The sequence below is a fragment of the Labrus mixtus genome, chromosome 11 (genome assembly GCF_963584025.1).
Source record: "Labrus mixtus chromosome 11, fLabMix1.1, whole genome shotgun sequence".
NCBI classification, from domain to species: domain Eukaryota; kingdom Metazoa; phylum Chordata; class Actinopteri; order Labriformes; family Labridae; genus Labrus; species Labrus mixtus.
The window spans coordinates 3,985,407-4,012,692 of record NC_083622.1 but is presented as its reverse complement, the minus strand read 5'-3'; the positions used below and the strand labels follow the sequence as shown (position 1 = coordinate 4,012,692).

General features: G+C 40.4%; 2 protein-coding genes across 3 annotated transcripts in view; one reads left to right on the top strand and one right to left on the bottom strand.

Annotated features, from left to right (window-relative positions):
- Positions 1–27,286, bottom strand: part of nod1 (nucleotide-binding oligomerization domain containing 1) — a 475,392-nt gene that overhangs the window by 163,477 nt on the left and 284,629 nt on the right. The window lies entirely within an intron of this gene.
- Positions 1–27,286, top strand: part of cdk14 (cyclin dependent kinase 14) — a 206,314-nt gene that overhangs the window by 46,257 nt on the left and 132,771 nt on the right. The window contains exons 1-2 of one of the 2 annotated variants that reach the window (XM_061049640.1): positions 6,701–7,538; positions 20,457–20,702. In XM_061049640.1, coding sequence (XP_060905623.1) covers positions 20,472–20,702 — 231 coding nt within the window. In that variant the 5' untranslated portion in view covers positions 6,701–7,538; positions 20,457–20,471. Of the gene's footprint in view, positions 1–6,700; positions 7,539–20,456; positions 20,703–27,286 lie in introns of those variants that run through there. The other variant, XM_061049639.1, reaches the window with a different exon arrangement.

The window sequence follows — 27,286 nt, the reverse complement described above, 5'->3', positions numbered from 1 at the left end:
GACCCACCGCCAGTTTAAAACCAAGCGGCAACGTCTGATGTTAAAAAATGACGACAATGCAAAAAAAAAAAAATCAGTTTCTCAATTGTCCACTTGAAATAAAATAAAGCATCAGTCCCATTGACACCCCTTTAAAAATGAGTCATTTCAACAACAGAATTAAACATTTTGAAAAACCAAGGTGGTCCGGATAGTCCAACAGTTGTGTCTCACGCCCCACGTATGGAGGCTATAGTGCTCATCACAGCCGCTATGGGTTTGACTCAGACTTCGGCCCCTTGCTGCATGTTACACTAAACTCTCTCCTCCTAACATTTCCTCTCTCTTGTCAGCTATCCTATCCAGTAAAGGCACCAAACTCCCACCAAAAAAAGTTGTTTAAAAGAAAGAACAAAACATTGTGGTCTGAACAGCTTGTTTCTATATCAGCCCTCACTGTGCGGGGGGGTGAACTGTTTTTAGAACCCAGAGTTTTTTGATTTTGTGGATAAGGGGTGTGAGTTGATTTGACTGACAAGCGGGCGGGTTGCTGTTTGGTCATGAGGCTTAAGGCCCGCCTCAGCTCGAGCTCTTTCCTGTTATATGTAGAGCAGAAGTTAGTACGAGACTGCGTTTCCTTTACGGCCACCATTAGTCTTCAAAAGTCCACCTCAGAAACCAATTGGTGATTTAACTGAGACTATGTTTTATCTGTTTAAAACCAAAACTCTCCTTTTAATGATGTCAATCTTAATCACTTCACTGATATACTGTAGCTGTGATTTGAAGTGACTTGAGTAGGGTTACTGGTTTACTTTAATTTAATATGCTCACATTTTTTACCAAATCACCCCAAAGACTTTTTTTGTGCAAAATGAAACCAGCACAGCAAAGTGTTGCACGATGAAACTGAAATGTTTAAGGTGTTTATTCACTACGTCTTTGCTGCAGTCGTTAACAGTTACTTATTTATTACTAATTTTAGAGAACTGTCTTATTCATACTGGTTCGGTAGGAATCATGGCCAATCAGCCTCATTCTGAGAACATGCTGCTCTGTTCAATCATACCGCTAATCGTCTTCAGAAATGAGGATCAGCAACAATCACCCAAATCAGGCTCAGATGATTAAATCCTTCGGAGTGTGCTGCCTTGCTGACCACTGTTTAATGAAACAACACGTCTGCGGTTAGATAATGAGAAGCTCTGTGACCTTCGACTGTTTGCACACCTCCTCTTCAATCACGCCTTCAGACTTGAGCACCTTCTGTCGCCTCAAACAAACTACACAACTATTTCAGTCTACAGTGTATGTTCTGTGAAAGAATACACTTTTGCCTTCAGTACTTTTTGCCATGCACGTATAAAAAAAAAAAAAAGTGAACATATTGTTGTCTTAGATGTCATTAGTAGAGCGGAACGAAATTGGGAAAGCAACTAACATTGCTACATTTGGATTTGTGCATTATATATTATGTTTAATTTATTGAAAAAATACGATTCTAACAGATAAATGCAGCGTCTTTTTCTGTACGACAATTCAAACGTCAATACTTTTTCTTATTTGGGTCTACCTGTCATTTTCTGATTACAAATCTAAACCCGCTCCTCCTTTCATCACACACCGTCCAACCCTCTGACACACACCGAGTAGGAGGAGGAAAGGTGGAGAGAGAGAGAGAACAGGTGGAGCAAAACATTTCTACATAAACATACAAAATTAACTTGTAGCTTGCAAGTATGTTACTTATATTGTAGAAATCATTTCTCTGTTTTTCTTTTTTTTTTTAAAGATTTTCTTTTGACGTCTTATGCTTATTTTACAGAGATAGGACAGCGGAGAGAGAGAGAGAGAGAGTGGGGAATGTGACCGAGACCAGTTTCAAGTTACTGCAACTCTACCAGGAAGACATTTTTTAGTTTCAGATTTATTCCTCTGTAAGTGCGAGCCTCTCTGTTTGTATTGCACCTTCTGTCTGGCTTCTATTCTCATTCTCATCACACGTCCAGGCCCACCGTTCATTGTGTCTCTCCTCTGACTCACCTTTGCCCCTTGAAAGACCCTCAAGTCACCCCAGTGGTGCTGTACAGTATGTGTATTTATCAGTGTTTATGTGAATGTTTTATGTGCTTCTGGACCAGAGTTGTGAGGTTGTTTAGTGTGCAACTCTGAATAATGAATGACCTGCAGGCCTTTTTCCACCTCACTGTACTGCACACATTTAAACCCAGTGTGTGTGTGTGTGTGTGTGTGTGTCAGTGTGTACATATGTGTGTGCATGGGTGATAGTTAAAGGGGTTAAATCCTGTTAAAATGCAAATAATCTCGTGTGCAGTTGTTATGGTTTGAAACGATTTCCCGTCCGTCTGGGAATCGACTGGTTAAGATCCAATCTGAGCCGTCATATTGTGAATTTCACACCTTCCTGATTCTCTACAACACAATAGACATGGAGCGGTTCCTGTAGCAACAAGCCTGTCAGTCAAGGTCATACATGGCCCAGAGAAAGAGGGTGCAGGGAAATACGAGGGGGGGGGGGGACTAAGTGAGAATGTGAACAAAGGGAAACTCTTCTCTATCTGATGATTAGTATTTCAGTGTGACGGAGCGCGACATGATTTAGGAGGCAGCTTCTTCTCTGTTTTCAACAACAATATTGATACGTTTAGGAAAGACACGTCGTGATGCACCCACGACTACTGAACTACCGTCTCTTGTAATAATTTAAGTAATTTCATCTTTTTTTTTTGTTCTCCATCATTGGTGTAGCACTAGGGATGTAAAGAAAATCTTGATAAATCGATTCAAAGGAGTGTGGACGCATTTTGGCTTCCCCAAGACAGAAAATGAAAGAGGTGAGAAGATAACAGACGACACAAAAAGTATGTGCAAATATTACAAGAAGAGACACACGATGAGGAGCTCCAATCACCTCCCCTTGTTGAGAGAAAATAAACATTGAAAGGCCAAACCACACTGACAAGTGGGTTTGCAAGCCCCTGAAGGAATCTTTTACATCATAATTTGTCTAATTTAGTAAAATAAATTGTGAGAGAATCGTATTGTGAACCCAATATCGTGAGTGGAGTGAGTCACATTCCCTAGTAAGCACTCAAAGGACCCTAAGAAAAATCTCTATCGGATTTTTATCAAGCCTTCTTTGTCGGACCCTGTTCTTATTATTTATTTCTTCTTTATTTCTTCTTTATTTCTAATTATTAAAAAAATAGATGAAAATGAATAAACAAATGGAAAAAAATAAAAATCTGTATAAAATAAAATAAAAATAAAAAGCCAATTTCAATATAATACACATTTGACTCGTTTGAAAAGGGATAGGAAGAAGCCTAGGCTTGTCAAGTCCTACCCCCATTCTTCACCATTAACAAATGCAAATTCCAATAAAATAAACTAAATGGACAATACAAAAAAATACTCCAATCTAGCTATTAAGAAAAACAGAACAAAACAAAAACAAACAAACAAAAAAAGGAACAAAATGAACAGGCGCCATTAACAGCTGTGAGATTTACATTCTCCTTCCTCATTTGTGTACTTTTCAAAGATACATCTTTCGTACATTTTTTTAAATTGCATTATATTCATACTTTGTTTCAATCCTTTTGTCAAGACCATTCCACAAAACCACCCCACAAATGGAAATATACATACTTTTTTAATTGGTCCGAGCATAATGCTGTTTCAAGTTTAGTTTCCCTCTAAGGTTATAACCCCCCTCTCTGTCTTTGAACAGTTTTTGTATGTTTACAGGTAGCAGTTTATTTTTTGCTTCATACATTATTTGTGCAGTCTTAAATTCTACCAGATCCCCAAACTTTAAGGTGTGTAATTTTAAAAACAGTATATTGGTGTGTTTATAATATCCTACATTGTTTACTATACGAATGGCTCTTTTTTGTAGTGTGCTTAGTGATTGTAATGTGGTTTTGTAGGTGTTGCCCCATACTTCCACACAGTAATTTAAATATGGTAACACAAGTGAACTATACAGAATATACAGTGCTCTCTCATTCAAAACGTGCCTTGCTTTCCCCATCACTCCAATGCTCCTTGCTACTTTTGCTCTCACATGTTTTATATGGGGTTTCCAGCAGATTTTGTGATCAAGAATCACACCCAGAAATGTATTTTCATACACTCTTTCAACATTATTTATCATTACTTTTACTTGTGTATTTATTTTGCGGTTTCCAAACAGCATAAGTTTGGTTTTGTTTAAATTTAATGATAATTTATTCAAATCAAACCATGTTTTTAGTTTACTAATTTCTGCTGTGACCACCTCCAAAAGCTGCTGCAAATTTTCCCCATCACAGAAAATATTAGTGTCATCTGCAAATAACACAAATTTTAAGAGGTTTGACACCCTACATTTTTCATTAATATGCAAAATAAATAATTTCGGACCCAAAACCGACCCCTGTGGGACTCCACAAGTTATATCTAAGCATGTTGATTTGCAATCCCCTATTTGCACAAACTGATGTCTATTACTTATGTAGCATCTCATCCACTCTAGTACAACCCCTCTGATTCCATACTTTTCCAGTTTTTTGATTAACAAATGATGATCAATTGTGTCGAATGCTTTTTTCAAATCTATAAATACACCCACTGCAAATTTCTTATTGTCTATGGAACTGGTAATGTCTTCAATTAACTCCATTAATGCCATGGATGTAGATCTGTTCGACCTGAATCCATACTGACTCTCAACCAACAATTCGTGCTTCTCAATAAAATTATCCAATCTACTGACGTACAGTTTTTCTAATATTTTAGAGAACTGAGAGAGTAAAGACACAGGCCTGTAATTACTTCCTGCGCTCTGTAACTTCCTGTTTTTAATTTGTGTATCGCTAACATAAAGACATTAATTGTTAATGACGTCATCACTGCTCACAAACAGGCTGATATCCTGCCAACAGAAACCTGGCTTCAGTTTAAAAAAGGGTTTAAAGGAGATGTTACGTGCACAATGTGTGTTTGCTACATCGATTCAGTATTCACATATTTTTATGCATATATTCTCATGTGCTAACAAAGTTATCAAACTGCTTTCTAGTCTCATTGGTCCTATGATGTAACTTCATATCTCTGGTTATGAATCTAAGAGCAGAGCGTTAAACTGAGTCTAGGGTTTTAAGAGTGCAATCAGAGGCATGTCTATAGTAGAGCACGACCGATTAATCGGCTAGCCGATAACATCGTCTAGCCGATAATATCGTCCGATATTAGCTTATCCAGTGAGTATCTGTAACGGCTATTTGAAAGCAGATATTCACCAATATTACTAGTTTTTTTAACCAGTCAAATAGCATTCAATTCATTTGAGTATTGTTGTATTACTCTAGCAGTTCTCTTTCACCAGCAGAGGGCGCTATATGGATTATTACCCCCCAGAGTGTGAAGCGGTGATGCACATGACCATCTTGTCTTCATTATGTATCTTTTTCACAAAGTGTTTTATAACTGTATTTGAGGTTTCAACCCAATACATGTACATTTATATCTATTACTACAGATTTCATAGATCTATGAGAAAGATATCGGTCGATATATATCGGCCCGGTTCTAGTCTATAGATAATATCACCATAATTGAGGACTGCCATAAAGACTGCTTCAACCATACTTTTCATACAATTAAGAGGGAAGTTAGCTCTGTTTCTGTACTGTCCTGAAATTCTACCTGCTTTATCACCTACTTCAGTCGAAAAAACGTATAAAATGAACATTGTTCTGTTTTTAAGAAGACTACAAACGTCAACTGAAGCACATGAAGAAAAACATCTGATGACAAGTGGAGTCATTCTCTGAAAGACTTCTATACAACTAGTGGGATTGCGCCTGTTTGACATTAGAAAGAAAACAGGTCTAAACCACTTCTGAACTAGATTCAATTTTCAAAGAGGCTACATCCATTTCTTTATGAAAGTTTGTTCCTCTTACTTCCCCTTCTCTCCATCCTGGTTATCTGATCTCATCATAGTTGATTTTCATTTTCATGTGATAGAGTTTTTGAATGGTTGTCTCGCAGATAATATCATTTATATCATTATTAAGTCGAATGCATTGTTAGCATAAAGGTTTGATATATAATCATAATTTCAGTTTAAACACTGTCACGGGAAAATGTATCATAAATCTTATTTTTTAAAGAAAAAAATGAATATTATTATTCAACTCTTTGGATAGAGGACATTGTGAAACATACGCTGTGGTATAAACCTTGTCTTTAAAGGCTTTGTATGCGATTTTTTGATCCAGCAGATGTCGCCCTTGAGCACCAGCATGAAACCAAAACAACTCACAGTGCATTGTTGTGTTAGCTTGCTAATGCTAGCGATCTTCATTATGCTCGTATCTTCACACTGCATGTAAATGTACCTGAAATGAGCGTGATCTAGAAACACAGTTAAGCAGTGAGTACAGTATGTTATTCTTCTTTTCTCTAGTCCCTCAATTAAAAGAGCCGGCCGGCCGTCCTGGCGATGTAAACAAAGTGAAGATAGGACTCCGAAAACTCGGAAAGCATCACAGACAGTGGGACTCGGGTGTTACACCCATTGTAGACAGTCATGACTCACAGAGTTATTTTCAGAGGATATACTTGATTTCTATTTCTATATATTTTATATTTAAATGTGAAAAATCGCATATAAAGCCTTTAAAGATAAATTGATTTTGCAGTATAATGTATTTTTCTCTTGTGCATCCTGCAAGGTTATGATCAATCTGCTATAGAGGTGCTGCAGGGAACCTACTCCTGTTTCTCAACACATTTTGGAAAAAACGATTTTTCCTTAAAAAAAAAAAAAAAAAGCATGGCAGTGTGACAAAGTGAGGTTATCAGTCTGAATTTTTGATGATGGTATCCTATTTGGCTAGAGCAGACAGCTACATGTAGGTTTCACATTTCATCTGAGGTGCTTCAGTGATGCTACAGAGAGGCTGATGAAAACAAGTCGAGGTTAAAAGTAGCTCATCCTCTTGTTAGCTTAGCTCCGCTCAGATTCATGCTGCAGCTGCATCACTGTAGCCCTCCACTGCTAGCTGCTGCTGCTGCAGACACTGTTAGCTTCCTTAAACTCCTCTGGGCCGTACCATCTCAGCTGAGCAGGGGTCCTTCAGGGTTTCCGGATGTCCTCGCCGGGAGACTTACTTCTCACCCATCTGCTGCATCGCACCCATTCCCAAACCCCTCCTTCTCCAACCGGTCCTTCATGATCCAAGAGATCGCAGTCTCTCTGGGCCGTCTGCCACACACAACGCATCCTCCTAATACCCTGCGCCGCCTCAGATTTCACTCCCCCCCCCCCCCCCCCTCTGCTCATAGTACAATCTCATCATTTCCAGCTTGCGAGGGAGCGGAAGAGAGGAAAGAGAGAGAGAGGGGGAGAGAGAGAGAGAGAGAGAGAGAGTGAGCGAGAGAGGGAGGGAGGGAGATGTTTTGAGCTGGTTTGCAGGGAGAGATTGGCCTGAATGCGTTCTGTCTGCTCCTCAGAGGCATCCAGGTGAGCTGTTTCCTCCTGGAAGGTAAGAGGGAGACTGAGATTGGTGCTTATTTTGTCCTGCATCCCTTGTCATTACATCCCCTTTTGCCTTCCCCCCTTGTTTCGGATTCGTCGTTTCTCTCAGTGTGTGTGTGTGTCTGTGTGTCTGTGTGTGTGTGGTTTACCGTGAATAGTATTCCCCAGACATGCCACACTCTCGCGCGCAATACTGTACGAGGCGATGTGCAGATGTGCAGGCATGGTTGGCATTCATGCATCCACAAAGAGCAGATAATGGATTGTCGGTTTCTGCATGCACGGCGTTCGTACGAAGGTGTGTGTTGTGATTATGTTTGGAGGGTGTCGTTGGGTGACGGTGAGCCCCTCGCGCTAGCTCGACAGCTTGAAAAAGTGGACGGCCCACCTGCTTTCTCTGTGCCTCTCGGTGCTGAGGATGTGACGAGAGACTCTGGGGAGAGGAAGGAAGTAGCGGGAAAAAAGGGAGATGCAAGTGTGTGTGTGTGTGTGTGTGTGTGTGTGTGTGTGTGTGTGTGTGTGTGTGTGTGTGTGTTTCTTTTCAGCTTCATCTGCAGTTTTTGCAACAAAGTGTCAGTGTAGCCTTCTGTCTGGAACAACGTCTGCACAGGCAGAAGACTCCTGCCTCTCCTTCCACCACGACCACCACATCCACCATCAGTCCCCCCCCCCGTGCTAATAAGTAGCATTTCCGTTGTGGTGGTTGAAATGGGTGCTGATGTTTACTGCTCTAATGGACGGGTTGCTCTGCTGCAGCAGTTTTTCTGCTCACTCTACAACATGTCGTCCTACTTCGGGGGGAAATTTGCTACAAGCTTGTGTTTTTGTTTTTTCCCCCGGCGGCCCAAGGGGGGGGGGGAAGGACTGTGGGCACTGTGGGGAGGACGAGGAGGAGAAACAGGGACGGGCCATTTACCATCTGTGGCAGAGTCTCAAAGACGTGCAGCGAGGCTTTCTGCGGGGCCATATGCACCTCCTCGTAAAGACAGCAGGCCAGACTTGTTAGTCTGAATAAATAGAATAAGGAAGGAGACAGGAGCTGTTGAGTATCAGGGTGTCATGTTTGAGAGGGGATTAGTGCTGTCAAGATACAGGGACAAAGTGTCTTCTCAACTAAGAAGCAACAAAGACTCTTCTTGGCAGAGCTTTATATAACGAAGCCGGCTTCTGTTATTGCAAGAAAGGAGTTATCAATAATCAAAGCCTGTCTCCCTCTTTGTTTGAACTCTTATCTTGTTTAATTCGGTGTTATATTGTCTTCAGATTGCTATCAAATCTGGGTTATGATCCCTGATATGCCTGCCCATATATGTGTCAGTGTGGCCCTGGACAGGCTCAGGTTAACTTTGTGCAGAATGTCATTTCATGTAAAGGCTTTACATTATGTAAGCAACAGTTTCTGTCCTCAGGGGTTTAGTAAGCTCCAAACTAACTAGATCCCACAAAGTGTTGACTGACCACGTCTGACAACAAGTGTCATAAATTTATCCTGAATGGCAACACTGGACGCCATGTCCAAAACACCGGACGTCATAGCCTCCTCCAGACTGCTTCTACTGTCTCCCTGATCCGTCCAGACGATCTCAAAGAATTACTGTATACGTCTGTTTGGACTGTCATGGCATATTCTGACATTTCTTATTGAATTTCTTGTGAAATACTCACTACAATGTCTTTCTCAATACACCAAATGGGCTATGGAATTGAAGTATCACGTTATTTACATTTCAAGAACAGCCAGTTTTAATACTTGTTCATGGAGTACGGAGGATCAGTTCAGGGTCTTTTCAAAAGGATGATTACAGAATGTTTTGACTGAATGTAACGATACACCGATGAACCACGTATATCGTCTGGGTTCATAAGATGACGTCACCATGATTTTCTAGACTTTATCTTTAGAAACAGAATTGAAATCAATTCAAAATAACTTTTTGTAGGATCTTTTTTGGGGGGCAAAGAGTTGGAAATCTAGGACAGATTAAGGAATGACAACGCAGGAATGGGCCATGGGTCGGATTCAAACCCGGAATTCCCCACTTGTGGGTCTATAGCCACCATACATGGGGCGCACGCACTAACCACTAGGATACCTACGCCCCTACACGAATGATTTTAAATCAAACACCATATCGTATTAATACAATTATTGCAAAAATAAGGGACATCTATTTAGATAAAAAGAGGTGAAGCCTATTTTCCCGACATTGTACTAACAGAAATACTTGAGCATTGAAAGAATCCGGAGCTTCAGAGTTTGCTGTGCTGGTTCCTCAAATAACCAATCAGGATAGAGAGCACAGAGTGCAGACCTGCAGGCCTTTGACAGTGGACACAATGGTTTCATTCAGCTGCATTTTCCCTGAGATAATCGATGGTTCCGCAGGTTGATTCATGTCAAGTACCTGCACAATGAAGGTGTTTTCAGGCCTAATTAGGCATTGTCTGTTGACTCATTAGGACGAGAGCCACTTAAGCAATCTACATCTAGTTAAGGCTATATTGTTTACATGCATTTCACCCAAACACTGTTGTGTGAAATTGCAGTGATTTGGACTAAAGGTATTTGAAATGTGTTTTAAATGACATTTCTTTGTGGAGGACGCTGTTGGGTTGGTCAACCACTCTGGTCCAAACTCAAATATATCCTATCAACCTTTTGATTGGGGAAGCACCGATGCATCGGTCTGACATCGATATCGACCGATATCAGCCCTGTTGACAGACATCAGCACGTCGGAAAATAATGTGGCCATTACTCTATAAGTATATCTGGCAGAGGAAGTCCACTGGTGGACAAACTCTGGTCTGTTTTCATGCCCAAACATGAGAGAAAATGTTGGCATCGTGCGAGTAGTACACCTAACAAGTAGAGGAGCATCAGTATCGGTCTTGGCCTTGATTTTTTTTTTGGTGCATCTCTCCTTTTAGTACACTTCTTCCAAATTGTGTTCAGACAAACATGAGTGAAAGGACAACTTCAGACATTTCCCAAACTGATTCTGTGGACATTTTTCAGCATTCATTTGTTCAAACAGCTGTTCAGTGTTGTTTACATATTAAATGTATAGTACAGTTGCAAGTGTTCATAACAATGACTAACATGTCAAGGGTGATGAATGCTACGGCCAATGGCGAGTTCACTGGTTTCCATTACATGGACCTCCAGAAAAGTGATTTATTTCAGCATAAAGCATTGATGTTGGAATGATGTCCTGTGAGTAGAGATGTTTTAAATGAAAACACTGACAAAACACAACATCAAATCAACATCACAAGTGATAATAATTCATTTTTATTTTCTAAACTGGATGGTGTAATTTGAAGCTTTCATATTTCTGCGGCCCTTTCTTCATTGTAACAAAGTGGAAAGTTTGGCCTTGGAAAGTGTAATGAACTTTTTTGTGTTAAAATACTGCACTCCTGGCTCAGGTTTCACTACTTTATGACAAAGTTTGAAGAAGGGAGAGGTTGGACGCCGCCAGATCTCTCAGGAGGAGAGAAGTCATTGGGGTGGAGGATGAGGGAAGGAGCTGGCTACGTCACAGCCATTCTCCTGAGTGACTGTGTGCTCTCCTGCAGTCATAAGTGCTGGGAAGCGGGCCAATTTAGTCATTTATATGTCGGCCCTTTCTATTCTCCAGAATCCCAATCAAAGGCAATGGCCGGCTGTACTAATCAGGATGTAGAGAGGGGCCTGGCTGAGTCACTAAGTGGCCGGAACATTTCCTCCTCCGAGAAGTCTGCTGGACTTCACAATCCTCCTTCACTCTTGGGGGGGGGGGGGGGGTGGAGAGGCTGGCCCGCTGCACTGGGCACTGAGTGTATAATGGGAAACCTTTTTGGGGATGGATTCCCACAGATACACATGGGAACCATTTGTTAGTTTATTGTGTGTATAATAAGCAGTCCAATGGGTGAAACATGTGACATTTGAGATAAAATGTGTTTGGTTTCTGTGCAAAACAAATGCCTGCAGATTCTATAATAGCACATTATAGTTTCATATAACCTTATTTAAACGATTGCAACTTGTACATTGGTACATTGAGGCACACATCAGATTTATTAGCCCTTGGACAAACAAAGAAATTGAAGAGAAAAACATTACTCTAAAGATAGATCTACAGTATCTCCTCTGCCATTACAGTAAAATACTGGACTGTATATTCTCATTTATTCATCCCATTTACACACAGTTGCTGTTTTTCATTTATGGGGATTGGACTCTGTAAAAAGCAAGTATATAAACTTCCCTTTCTAAGCTTTTTCAATGATTCAGGAATATATTTCAGACCCATATTTTCAGGCACATGTTCTGTTTTCTACAGTGTGAAATCAATTCTGTAATGAAGAGCAAAGACACGCTATCTGGGCCATCCGCTGGCTTTTATTTTTGGGATATTTTATTCCACCACATATGTTAATTAAAAAACTCTCATCCATAATAACTTAAGGCTGGTGCTGGAAATGATAAATAGCCACGGCGACAGAGCAACAAAAATACATTTCCATATTTCATTCTGCCGGAGCACTTAATGAAAGTGACTTGCAGGAAGAAGTCACAGTGGTTTTGAAAGAAAGCCAACGCAACTCAAGGATACGGAACATTACGTTGGGTTCTGCCAAAAGGGAAATAATATTTCACTGCAGAATTTCCCCTGAAAGTGTATAAAACTCACAGAAGAATAAATCACATTCATATAACTGTGTCGTTCCCATCACAATCCGTCGTGGTTATGGTTGTCTTTCAACCCACAAAGACAAGATAATGTAACGTACACACACATACTTGACCATGCGGTAAGTGAAAGGGTTTTAAATCTGTCCAGAATGGCTTGAATTGAAAAGCATGTCGTATTTCAAATGTACTTTGAGACAGACTTCCCTTGTAGACGGTCGTGCTTTGACACAGGGGTGAATGTGACGAGTGTGGGTGTGTGAAAAATGACAAAGAGAGCTCGAGTGGAAGTTCAGAAAAAAAGTGAAATGTGACAGTTTTGATGCTGGTTCGCAGATTAGGAAAGGTGTGAGAGGAGCAGGTTTGTGAAGCTGTTAATGCAACAAGAAGTCGATTTAAAACACATTCACTTCTTAGTGATCAATGGACTTTTACAGCGTGTGAGGCACAGCCTGCCTGCTCAGCTCCACAGTGCTTACTGTAACAGAATCCAGTTGGTTGTGGGATCTATCACTCGTACTGCATTTTTTCTTAAAGGAGCATTGTTGGCTGTTTTAGAATAACTTAATCCTGGCTCACACTGCAGGAGTTTTAAAATCCTTCCCGATTTTGAATTCGGGCAGCGTCACACACACGAGGAGAATCCTAACAGATATTCTTCTCCATAATCTCAAACATGCTCTCACTACAAGATATGAAAACCTTGGCAAATCACATACTGTACTACAGAATCTCTCAAAGATTATCGTGCCCGATGGAGGAACGCACCACCTCATGTGACCTCACGTAAACAACTGAGCTGGCAGTTAAATGTGATTTTAATTTAAATTAAAAAAAAAACTAAACAAGTTTTGAGTGAAGAAATGTCTGGGGAGACGCGGACAACATGGGTTGTATATTCTTCAGTGAGAGCTGGAGGTCATATTGTAACTGTCATATTCATACATGTGTCCGGCGCACCCGTCCAGGCACTACTGTCCACTTATTACCGTCCTCCCTCGTCGCTCTTGAGGTTATTAGTCACACACACGACTTCTGCCAGACCCTTTCATGACGTAATTGTTAAGATTAAAAATTTTAAATATCAAAACATGTTTGAATTGAAATAACTCGAGGCGTCAACGACGATCGCTGAGCAGATCGGGGAGGTTAATATTTGATCTTTGTACCCCTCACGCTACAAGATAATCTGAGCAGATAATCGGTTCCGAGCAGCCTTGACTCAGGAGCGACCCCACGATTGTTTGGAAGGAGGAATCGGAGCTCGAATCAGCCTTATTGTCCTGCAGTGTGAGCCAGGCTTTAGACTTTATTCATTTTTGTCAGCACTTGACGGTAGGTCAATTCTATGATTGAAGGAAACACTAATTATTTTTCATTTCAGAGAAATCTGAGTTTTGAAAAATCTAAACCTTAAACATCCTCTTTGAAGAGTTTATTTTCATTGACTTTTCATATGAAATCATTTAAAACTATTAGTGTTCGTTTTATGTCAGAAATGAAGCTTAAAGAACAAAAAAAAGGGGACGCCAGTATCCTAGTGGTTTGTTTGTTTACAGAGGCTTAAGTCCTCCCAGAGAGCGACCTGTGGCTCCTTTACCGCCCATCACTCTCTCTCTCTCCCCTGTGCTGACGCTATCCACTATCCTGTCTCTAAATAAGAGGCATAAAAAAAGCCTACAAATTAAATAAAAAAAGTTTTAAAAGAGCACAAAAATGTTTGGTATATTGTTATATATCAAAACTAAGAATTGATCCAATCACTACATGTTATTTGAAATAGTTTTCAATGAGAGGAATATCGAGATAAATATCTTAAAGCCAACACACAAAGACACAGTTAGATGCAAATTTGCGCTGTGATGCAAACTGAGTTCATTTAAACGTTGAGCTTAAAATAGTGAGTGACGAAAACGGCTGTCAGGGTTGAGATTCTCCCGACGTCCTGATGTTGCATCAGAAGTGATCGTGCAGAGCTCTACTTGTGTGTCTCGTCATGCAGAGAACTCCGACAAAACATTAAGTCAGGCTGTTTACAGATTTGCATGTCAATGTAGGTATTATTCAGCGTCTTTTGAATGTATTATTTGCAATTATATCACGAGAAAAACCTGCTTATTCATAGAAGATTGCAAGTGATGTCTGGCACGTTGCGTTCTCTGTGAAACTGTTACTTGAGACAGATGGATAGGCCTTTACAGAACTGAAACAAGAACAGTAGTAGTCTGTCTTCATCTGAGAAATTCTGATAAGGATCCAAGTAAACAGGTTAACAAGCTGAGCACTGCACAGTCCGCCACATGGACTGTAGCTGGCGGTAAAAAATCTGGACACAGCTCTGAAGAAATGTACCAAACTCTGCACCTCAGAGTTATGTTCAATTCCATTTTTTCCATTCAGGGAATATTCCTGGTTTGTTTAATGCCTCCTTAAATAAACACAGATGATGCTGTGGTAACAGTTGGGAGAGTAATCGGAGACTCAAAAATGTCATGATGGTGTTCAGATAGGGGCGGCTTTGGCTCAGTTGGTGGAGTCGGCCGTCTCTCAAACCAAAAGGTTAGGGTTAAAACACTTAACCCTGAAATGCTCTCTGTCATCAGTGTGTGAATGTGTAGGTGTGACCTGCGAGTGTAAAAATGCTTTGAGTAGTCAGAAGACTAGAAAAGCGCTATACAGGCTCAAGTGCATTTACCATTTCATACTGTTGACACCGGAAAGCCAGATGTAGCAGGAATCCACATGCTGCCAACAACCAAAGAGTATAGTTGATCATTATTGCACAGTATTGATGTCTCAGGCTCCCAGTATTGAGTCATTTCTTGTTTTCTGAAGGCAGGTAAAGGCAGCCTATACTCTGCTCACTTCAACGGGTTATTCACATTTTTTTGAAGAGGTAGGCTACTTTCCAATAGTAAGTGTATTAGCTGCAGGAGATCCCAGTCAGTATGGCCCATGAATGTATACGCTACAGACAGGGTCATATTTACCGGGCAATTTAGCTCATTTTCAGAAAAAAAAATGACATTGAAATCTATGCCGATGACAGTGCACTGTATTTTGAGACATTTTTCCTCGCGTGACTTTGCCGTCAGGAAGCCACTTCAACGTCAGACCACATCACGTCTATGTATGTCCAGACGTCAAAAATAAATAAATAAATAAGTACATAAAAACGATAAACTATTCCTTTAGCAGCCCTTATCGTTTTTTTATGAGTTTGCAGCCGGCTGTCAGGGATGGACCGAATATGACTGTTTCTGAAATGCCCCCATTAAGACATGTCCTCTTACCCCTCAATCAGATCCTGATTTACTCTGAGTTATTATTGTATTAGTCCAGCCTTCCTTCATTGTTCACATTTCTGCAGCTCAACTCTCTCTGTCAGCAGACAGTGACCAAAGGCATCACGCCAAATCTGCTGCTTTTGAGGAGGATTCATGCTATATTTAGCGCCTCCACACACAAAGACACACGCACACATCATGCCATTCAAGAAACAAAGGCTCGCTCGCGCGCGCTCCAGACTTGCGGGCATGGGAGGAGGATGAGGTGTTTTTTTCCAGTCTCTCCTCTGGTGTATCGTCTCTCACTGTTGTCTTGAGCCCGGGATGATGAGGCCAGGCAAGCTGATAGCTCTGCTTTGTCTCAGTAAAATAGAAATGCGTTAACACAGTGGGTGAGCCCCGACTGTGGTCAAGTTAACAGGGCTCATAGCCGTGAGTTAGCAGAGCACATTAGTAGGCTTTATGGCTGATTGGTCTTTTATGGCCTGTGTGGTTCTTGTCATACTTCAAACTAACGTCATCAGTAACTACTCCTCTGGAGATATTGCATTAGCCTGGGCCCGCCCACTGTGTCACTGCCTACCTTTTTCCATTACTGTATGACGTCTCTGAGATAAGATAAATCTTAAATGATCCCTGTGGGGCAATGGGGTCACAGCGGCAGTACAGAATTAATTATAGATAGAAAAACAATGCGGTTTATCACCGTTTGTCTTCGTGCGTGTTAGTGTATCAGGCTGCTGTTGGTGATGTTGAAGGGGGGTGGAAGTGATTAAAGAGGCTGTCCCTCAACCAGAATCGATTCGGTGTAATTGCATCCTCGGCGGGGTTTTCCTGTCATGACGGGGTTCTAATCCTGGTGACACCGGAAAGCCAGATGTAGCCGGAATCCACATGCTGCCAACAACCAAAGAGTATAGCCGACTCTCATATCATTATTGCACAGGATTGACGTCTGAGAAACACCCAGGATTGGCTCATTCCTTGTTTGGAATTTTAGCCAAAAATCGAGGCAAACTCTTGAATACTGTCTAAATAGCACAAATGTGTTATGTTGCAAAACGTAAGTATTGCTCATTTATTTTTGTTCTCTAGCAACAATCTTTGGTTAAAAACATGACTCAAGACCAAATGTTTTTTTTTAAATGTTGGTTCTTATAAATTGTATATTAATAACAGAGATCGTATCCTTTATAACACATGGTGTCGAAAAAGTATCAAAGTATTGGAAATTTGGCAACTTGACATTGTAGAGATGAGGAGTGAGAAAAGTCTGAATGGTTCATTTTGGCAATGCAGTGAGGGTAGGTAGGGGAGATGTCCTCAGAAGGTGTGCAAACTGTCTGTTGTACCTGTGCACTGGTGAGTTTCATAACGCTAGACAGGAATGGAGCTAACAGGGGGATCATATTCTGAACATAATACACAACACGCCGCTAATGAAGACGCACCTCACAACACACCACCAAAGCCAGCTGGCGCCGTCATTCACAGAAAACACTTCAATGAGGAAATCTTCATTGAAACCCGAATGCAGGAAGAGTGCTTCCTGTTGGTTCAAAATGTGAGTCCATGCACGTTGATCTGTGAAGGAAGGTGATTAGCTAACATGCTTTATGATGGAAAAAAAATATTCAAATGTTTTTTATAAGACAATGTAACAAGGCCACATTGTAAACGTATAGTATAATATTTCTATTCCAAAAAGTATTCTCAGTTAAATACTCAAAGATTATAATTATATACTCAATTTTTCACATGTAGGAAAGCCTTTGGGTTGAACACAAAGTAGACTTTTACAATAACATCAGTCTCCTGTACTCTCCCGTGAAAAAGCCCACTGACAGAAAGCCCAAAAGTCAAACTTTAAGACAACAAGTGTGAGCCAATCACAGCGCAGGATTATGACCCATTCACAGCACAGTAAGCAGTATTAAGTGATACTCTACTCAGATAAGAAATAAGTCCAGTTTCTTGGCTCCCCGTTGTTTGGTGACCTTTTCATCCGCCCGTCGTTTCTCTTTATCCTCGGTTGATTCTCTGATGTGGAGTGCTTGGAACATAAGCCTTGTTGAACACATCGTTCCCGGACTCCCTCATCAAGTATTGATGCCCTGTAGTATGATAGGTCCTAAATGCTGGTATGTGTTTTTTCTACGTGTATGTGCTGTTCCAGATGTCTGACGCTGTCACCGAGGACGTGCTGGATAAGCACCAGCCTCGTGTTGGTGACAGCTTGGCTGCTCGTTTGCCAGTCCTCACATTTTTGTGTGGCTCCTGCATCCTTCTCTCTCGTATCTCTTGGCTTAATATATGTGCCTATTCGCTTCTTCTGCTTCCCCTTCTGTCAGAATACTCTGATTTTCTGTATTGCATGAAATGTTTGGATGCACAAATGCCTTACAATCTCATCGTTGCCAACATAGCAGACCTGAGCATGCTTGTATTACAATCTTGAGGAAGTGGACATTTTAGTTTCATTTTTATCTTATGTCAATGAATAATTATGTTTGGAGTGGTTTTATTTTAAGCCTTTTAGAATCTGATTTGGACTTTGAAATCACTAAAACGGCTCTGAGCATATAGCATTTACAGTTCAAAATGGAGACTTCATTTTAATCCCCATGTTGCATTCTGGATGGTAGGGACGTGCAAGACTAGCCGAACCCTATCTCTCTCAAGGCAACACCAGAATAATAGTCGGTTGAACAAAATAATCACATTTTCACATGCTGGCCCTTAGTTTTGGTCAAATGTTGTGATACACTGTAACCCAGCTGGCTGCCACTATTGCTGGGCTGTTGCCATAGACCGGCTGTAGCCCCAGCTAATGATCCTTCTCTTCTGACTCCACTGCCCAGATGTAAACAAGCTCATAATGGGTAGCTCCTTACTGCTTGTAAGGAGCAGAGAAAATTGAGATACAACTGTATGTAGGATGTGTTGAAATGGCATCGACCAGAGCGATGCATATCTACATTAAGCACAAGCATGTGGACGTTAAGGCGATGCTACTAGCAAGTCGCTAACATTAGCCACACTTGGCAAACCAATGTAAATTGCTAACCGGCAGTCAATTTTAACTAAATTGTGCTCAATTGATACTATTTGAACTGTTTTCTGAGTGTTTTCTTACCTTTAGAGTAGTTGGTTAGTCATATCTGTTTAACCTACCAAGATATTAGTTGAAAGGAACATCCCTAGTTTGTAGGAATATAGGATGATGTTGCTGGATATGCATGTTTTTTTATAAATGACACATGAGTCTGCTTACATGGACTCTTGCAGCCCAGATTTGAGGCTTATCATAGTTTTTAGAAAATACATTTACAAGGAACCCACATAACAAATAATTCAAAATAGATACTTTACTACTACTGCTGATTATACTGTATGTGCAGGTATCTGATGTCCAAACAGTAAATCTGAAATTCCTCAAACTCTGAACCTTGATTAATCTGTTCATTTGATGGATTGCCCCTTGAGATGAACCATCTCGTTTTCGAGGGGGGGGGGGGGGGTGGTCCAACACAAAAACAAAAACACAACAGTACAGTGTGATACAGACAGTCAAGCACAAAATAGACACATAAACAAAAAAGGCTCTCAAACACCCATCCGTCCACGTATTCCTCCCGCAAAGCCACAGCACCCAACACAAAATCATCAGAGGTAGATACACATGATGACATATGCGATCAAGAAAACAAAAAGATATGATATTAAAGGGGCAAGAAGACATCACCATTAGAAGCAGCAACATGGTTCTGTGAGAAAAGGTAGCAGTGATTTCCTAAAAATGTGTAGTGAATTTATTGTTCTGATGTTTATAGGTAGATTGTTCCAGTCATATAAAGTAAGATAACGTTTTCCTAAAGTTTCTACATTGCTGTATCAGATGTTCTAGTTTTGTACAGAGTTGTCCAGAAGTGAAACGGTCTTTGTTATCATAGTTCTGGTTTCTGTGAGGTCATGACCGAAGTAGTGCTCATGGAAATGTTATTATATTGTCTTTAATGAAGGTATGGGCTTTCAGGGTTTAAATGGTAATATGATGTTTACACTCCAAACAAACCAAAACACAGAGTACTTCAAAAACGGATATGATTGGGATGCTTAAATCCATTTAGTCTTACTCAACAAGAAAAATGGAAACATCAACCGCACAATCAATAATAATTTTTTTTTTTTATTGAAGAAGTTTCCACATTAGCGTCAGAGAGGAGGGAGTGTGTTGTGGGAAATGCTCTGCTGTGTCCAGTGAAACCTGGCCCACGTCGAAGAACAAACAGAGAGCTGAAACAAGACTCCTCCTTGTGTATTAGAGTAATTAGAAGTTCTTCCTGCAGGGGAGCCCAAGCCTAAATATTTAATCTGCAAGGAGCTGTGGCAAAACATGTCATGCCGCCTGCGTCTTTTGTGTCCGGTACACACAGTCTACAGTGAAGGAGCAGCTGGTAAGAACGATTTGTGTTGGAAAATGGATGAAGGAGCGTGCAGGGCATTGTGTATGCCCGGCGGGGCTTTCAGGAGACGATCTGGAGCATGTCTGCACTGTAGTATGGAAGTGTAGATGTGTGTCAGAGATAAGGTAGAATTGTGTGAATGTTCAGTATGGGAACAGAAACAGCAGCCGACGGTGTGTGTGTGTGTGTGTGTGTGTGTGTGTGTGTGTGTGTGTGTGCAGCAGACAGAGGCTGGAGCTGTTTTGATCAGAGAAAAGAGAGATGGAGATAAAAAAAAAAAAGGCTCTCATCCGAGCAGAGATGTAGCGGCAAGGCTCTGCGGGAAGGGAAGAGACCCAAGCTGACAGAGAGATGAAATACAGGCTGGCTCTTCGAGGCGGGGGCACAGTCAGTTTTTTTTGGCTGAACACTGGTAATCGCAGATGGATTTTCCTCTTTAACGCTCACTTTCATCTCCCCTCTCTTCTCCTCTTCTTCCTCTTTTGTGACAGATATGTGTCACAAAGATGTCCACACGCAGCTGCCAGGGATCAGACTCGGTCATCAAGCCCCTGGACACCATCCCTGAAGACAAGAAGGTGAGAGTGCAGCGCACGCAGAGCGGCTTCGACCCGTTTGAGAAGCCCGCCAGCCAGGTGAAGAGGGTCCACTCTGAGAACAATGCCTGCATCAACGCCAAGAGCTCGTCCACCGGCAAGGAGTCCCCGAAACTGCGTCGTCACTCCAGCCCAAGTTCTGTAAGTACAACACATATACTCATCGAGGAATTTATCATTATCCCTTCAAATTTGTCATAATTATCTTCATGTTTGTGTCCCAAAAAAATATATTTTTATTTGTTACCCTTGCTATTGACATCTCATCTAAATCAACTGATGAGAAAGTCATGTGTCACAGTAGCAAGAAAACATCCTGTGTTACAAATAACCATAAGATCAGACACAGATCCAGGCTTTGTTTATGCAATCTCTCCAGGTACTGACCACACACATGATAATAAAGAACAGTGATATTGCACATGGCAGTAATAATAAAGGAACATTGGATATGGTAATGAACATGGTAAAACCCAATAAGGAAAGTTAATATCACACATGAAAGTCAAGCACTCTCAAAACATGGTGTACCCCAATGGTAAAAATGTAACACTGCACGTATAGTAATATGATATTGCAAAAAATAGGAAAGTAATCATTCCACATGATCAACACCTCACTACCTAAGTGAACTACTACATGTTCATGCTCCATCCAGAGCACTAAGGTCCTCCAACCAGCTGCTCCTGGACGTGCCCAAAACAAGGCTCAAAACTAGGGGTGATCGAGCCTTTTCTGGTACAGCTCCGACACTTTGGAACAGATTACCATTTAAAATAAGATCTGCTGCCACAACTGAGCAGTTTAAGTCACTTTTAAAAACACATTTCTTTTCCTTGGCTTTTACCTCTAGTTGAGTGTTTTATCCCAGCAGCAGTGTCTATTAGAACTATTACTATTGTTTTGTGTTTTAATTCACTTTTAATTTTTGCTTTTACGTGTTTTTATGATGTTTTGGATGTAATGTATTTTTGCCTGATTTACTGTACAGCACTTTGGTCCGCCTCGGCTGTTATAAATGTGCTATATAAATAAAGTTGACTTGACTTGACTTGACATGATGATGAACATAATATAGCCTTAGCAAAAAGAACCCTGCATGTTAAGAAAGTTATTTTTCTTGCTGTTGAAAGTGGAGGACTTATACAGTTTTATGGCCGAGGCAGAGAAGAGCCTGTTGTTGAGGAAGAAGATTTTTCATTGGAGAAACAGCATTTCAGCACACTGGCTGAAATGATATCCCTTAACCCATCGGTTATAATGCTTTTCCACCACAGTCTGGCTGCTGACGTTGCTCGTTGGACTGTTAAAAATGACCGTCAGACAGAAAAAGGATATCCAATATCAGCTATCACGAAATCTGCTGGCAAGCCCCGCAAGCAACCAAATTGTCATTTTAGCTTTTGGCCCAAGAGGCTGAATCATTGTCAATGATGGGTTCTGGGATAGCAAAGTAGCAGAAAGACAATAGTTAAATGTCATGTTACTGAAATGGAAGAATAGTTTTGGCTACATCATCAAGGACTTTCTGCACAGCTTTGAGTTCGGTTCTGATTCATTGGGAGTCTTCTAGTCTGCATATGCAGCGGGTTCTTCTCCTCTTGGGGTTAGCGATCATTCAATTATCTGGAGTAAAACTGAAGTGGGTGTAGTGTAACTTTGGTAAGATTAAATCGGACTTGGAAAAAGTTGACTGTGAAGACTTTGAAGGAATCATTCAATCTTATGAGATTTTTTTTCTTCCTGAGTGACATTTGAAGATTGAAGACTGGGAACCATAGCCACTCACTGTGCCTCAAATCAAGTTCTGACTTATTTCACTCACTATTTTGGTGCTTATGCATGCTCAAACTTACAAATATGGCAAAAAGAAATGGATGGTATATTAACAATATCAAAAAAGGTGCAGAATCCTTAACACCTCTCCCTCTCACTGGTTGGCGTCTTGGTTACATAGTGGAAGGGGTGGCCGTAATGTAAGCACTGAAGGCGGCTTGATTCAGTTATGTGAAAAAATGTTGGATACATAAATAAGTCAAAACTACAGCAGATTAATTTTCATTCACTAAAACTTAACTTAAGCCACTAGAGCAAAGAAGGCTGTAGCTATTTTGGTTTGGGACAATCAAACAAAAAGTTTAGCAGTCATGTTCTTCTTATGGTGCGTTCCATTTGATCTATGAAGTGGGAAATTCCAAGTTGCTAATCATCATGTCATTGGGAACGCCTGTCTGATGTCGGATGACGGAATTCCGACTTTGACACTGAGGAATTTCAGTAGCCCAGTTAAAATCCAACATTGCTGCTATGTACATTAACAGTAATGTTTAAGCTGTAACTATAGTGTTTATTAGCAACTTAGTCCTCTTTTTGTGTAGTTAAATCAATCACACAAATAGTATTGTGCAAGTTCTATCAGTGGACATGTTTCATGTCATTTTCATGCGCAAACTATCCTGTAGTATGCCTGGTATTAGCTAACGATACAAAGGTACTCCTGGAGGCGTCCATGCTGCTTTCATGACTTGTTGCCAATTCGCAACAGAACACGGGTGTGACATCATTCCCAGCTCAAAGATCTGTGAATGAACAAGATATGGTCAAGACATTGCCATCTCCAGTGAGTGCACAACTGCTGCATACCATCTGAGACAGGACTACTCTGTGCAATGCAGTGCAGGAATTTGGACACAACAAAAGTATGTTATTTGAGACACAGCATCACTGCGGCTCCTGGAAGCTGCACACGCTCGCAGTGCCCGGCTGCTGTTTCTCCAAGAAATAATCTCAGTATGTATCTCCTAAAATCACAGAGAGTTATAATGATCAGTAGAGAGACAGCAGGGAAAGGCCACTACATCAACAGAGCTGGTGATACAAGGCTTGGTAGGAAGTCACCTCTGCTTGAGTTGATAAACAGTGGGTAAGAAAGTAGCCAACAATTGTGCCTGTGTTGCCATGGAAACACAGCCTTGAATTTCTGAGATAAGATGGAAGAAGAGATGTGTTATGTTATGCAGTTTTCTTTTTGCTAATAATGAGACGGTTGTCATATTTGGTGACTCTCTTAATCCCACATTAGACAGGTTTTGAATTGAAGAACAGTGCTGGTTGATGGTCAGTGTAGGGGCTCAAGTAGTTCAAGTCCATCATGGATCAGTTTACATGGAGGTGTGCTGGTAGCTGATGAGGTGCCAGCTATGCAAAAGTCCTTTTTGAGAGCAAGCGGCAACCTCCACTGTTGAAAAATGAAGCCAATGTGGAAGTAAACAAAGCTGCAGTTCCTTGAGTGTCCACTTGAGGCTGGCTCAAGTGGACACTAGCTCACTTTGCTGGTGACCGAGAACTGCTAGTGTACCACAATGAAAGTTAAATGAAATGCTGTTTGACTGGTGATTAAATCTCGTAATATCGGTGCATATCAGAGATAAAATTAACTGATACCGATATTCACTGGATCAGCTATTGGCCAATTTTATTGGTTGGCCGATTAATCGGTCAGGCCCTAATAATCACCTGCTGGATATTTGTTATCTTGGTTTTTACACGGCTTACATTCCCAAAGAAAACTATTGACAGAACTGATTGACTGGGATGTAATTACATTAATAAAAAAACACATTCTAACTCTTTAAAATAATTGGTGGTTTATTAAGCTTCACATTAGCCAAGGTAGATTCAGTGTCCTTCTTAGAATCAGACTTTTTAGTTTACACATTAAACTGAACTTTTCCAATGGTGATGAAGTAGAGGAAGGTTAAACAGACCACATGTATCACCGTCACACCTGCAGTTAGCTTCTCTGCCTGTTGACATCTTATTATTCCATCTTTCTTCTTCTTCTTTTATTCTTTTCCTTTGTTTGTTGCCACAGTAAACAATCCTATGTAAGTATGTTCAGTGTATTGTGTTTAAATGGATGTTGTCGTCTGGAGTCTATGATCAGCGCTGAAACAGTCTGTTTAGATATAGGAGACCTTAGAAAGCTTAGTTGACCAATCAGAATCATTTAACCGAGGCCCAAAATAATAAGTATTGATTAGCAAATAATTACAACTAAGAGATGGGCGTAGAAAGCCAGTTGGTGGGTTTCCATCATTAATCAATTCAGATGTTTAATGGCATTGTGTATTTAATATTCAAGCTATTTGCAGTACTGTAAGTTTAAGAAAGGGTTAAATCAATTATTGTTATTGTTGATTGCATTTGCATTGCTTTGACGTGGTCAATTTTTTTCCCAAATTACATCTTTATTTTTCAGGTGTTTTGTTTTGGCCCGACGAGCTCTTTCATTGTGTTCTCCGTCTGAAACACATTTTCCGTCCTATTTTCAGCAATTAATTGAAGGCTGTTTACAAACAACATGCTTTTCTTAATCATGTAAATGAGATTTTCAGGTTTTATACATATTTGGCTTCCTTTTTAATTTGGCTCCAAATTTAAAACGACTAATGAATGTGCACACAAAAAAAAAAAAATTAATAAGTGTGATATGAGGCCTGACTGATTGCCTGCCAGCATCGCTGCGAGACGCTAATGAGTTGTGTCAGGAATGATTATCAAAATGTGTAAATTGCCCATTTCATGGTCCCTTTGTCTAGGCAGCCCAACTCTTTCAGGTTTCTCACTCTTACATCTCTCTTACAGAAATGGGAAAGGTTATTATTTGGCAAACAGACATAGCCTTTAATTTGAGCTGATTGTTTCAAGGTTGCATCGACACTTTATGTAAATGTTGTGCTCATGACCGTAAGCGACGGTATAAATTGGATGTCTCTAATCAAAAGGAAAAAGTTGGTCCAAGGTTTTGAAAAATCAAATCTGGTTGTCCTCGAACGATAAGCAGAGAGTGGACAAAATGGTTAAATTACAACAATTATGAGGATGTCAAAGCAGCTTTCCTTCAGCCTCCTCATCAGATATACCTGTATGTCAACTAAAAGGCATTGGAGACACCTTTATTCAAATCTAAAAGTCACTATTTACTATATTTACAAGCATTTAACCAGAAAAACTGTCAATCAGACTACTAAATCGGTAAAATGCTGACTCCTGATTGGTTATGGGATGTTAAGCCCCATGATGATTGAGACCATGATTAGACCTCTTCTCAGGAATATGTGGGAGTGGTGTGGGTTTGACTGACAGCTCCACTACCCTGTTCATTTAGGGGAAAAAATAGAATGAAGGAGGACTTGATGAGCTCTTATCATACTTGTCGGTGGTTAGAATAAACTCTCACTGTAGCTCCACATATTTACTACCTGCCCTGGTTTAATAAGCTATAATAATTAAAAACACCTGTCTGAGTATACAGAGGCTTTAGATATTCTTTAGCTCATGGGTTAAAAACTTGATTCGTGATTGGTTTAAAGAATGGATGTAACATTTGATAAGAGCAATGCAATAATTCAGGGTTTAATTGTTATTGTGTTACAGTTATACACTGTAAATATTAACGGACGAAGCCTGAGTTTGGGTGTTTGGGTGACAATGTTGGCACATTTGAAGTATCCCTACAGGTTAATAAATGAACCATGTGGTATCTTCAGACCTCTGTCATTGTCACAATAGTCCTCCAACCAGCTTTATTTTTTAATTCATTTGTCATCATATTGATACTGATCAATATAAACTCCAACTATATGTACATTCAGCATAGGTTTGCCTGGGTACGTTTTTTTGTTTTATGTAGTTCAACAGGACCAGACAGAGTGGCGACTTAACAAAAAAAAAACGGTGACGATTTTTTTACGATCAGACCTTTAGGGTGCTCAGCTCCTGAACACAATTTTGACATGTAGAGTTCCTGTTCAATCGCCCTGTTCACTGTCGCTTCCCTGTCTGTGTCTGTGCAGACCTGCTGGCTCAATCATGACCTTTGGATTAAACCATCGATAGAGAGCAGGTGTGGGGGGGGCAAAAAGGATAGTGGCAAAGGATATGTTTGGTAGCAGAGAGAACTCCCATGATTTTCCGCTTGCCTTGATGTCATCTTTCGTCATTGTAGTTTTGATTGAGAGCCCCCTGGCTGCGGAATCTACGTATTATGTCTTTAAACAACAAATGTAGATATTTGCAAATTTCCAGAATCTGCTGGGGCTCATGTCCCTGCAGTTATTTTAAAGGTGCTGAGACGAAATTAAGAGGTTCTGAGGCACTCCTGAAATGTTCTAAAATGGCCTATGCCAAAACCTATGCTGTAAATAATTTCTTAAACTGCATGGTGTCATTTCACCTCAATCTCTCTGCAAATAATTATAACAAACAACACACTTTTCAACGAGCCTAATCTGCCTGTAACTCCTTGTATTTAAAGAGTGTATCTCTTTAAGGAGGAGGTGTAAAAGAAAGTAGGCTACGGCTGTTGTTCCACTTCTTATCTACCAACAGTAAACATTACTTTGATCACATTGTGATGCAGCATCACAGTTTTATATGGTGGCACTGATTCTTTTAGTTTAGTCTTTTTTTAATTTATTTTTTACTATTAACATACTTGGCATCAAAAGAAAGGCCATGGACATCATAAATAAAGGTGTTTTTGTTTTGAATCAAGCACACATTAAATAGTTTTATAGAAGCCAAGTTTTAAAATGTTTCCTGCAGAATGTTTTAGACAGAACAAGTAGTGAGCATGTGGATGAAAAATGCATGAGAAGGAATCTTTGTATTCTAATCTCGGCGTCACGTAGAGCGAGGGAACATGAGTCTCTGTGTGAGAG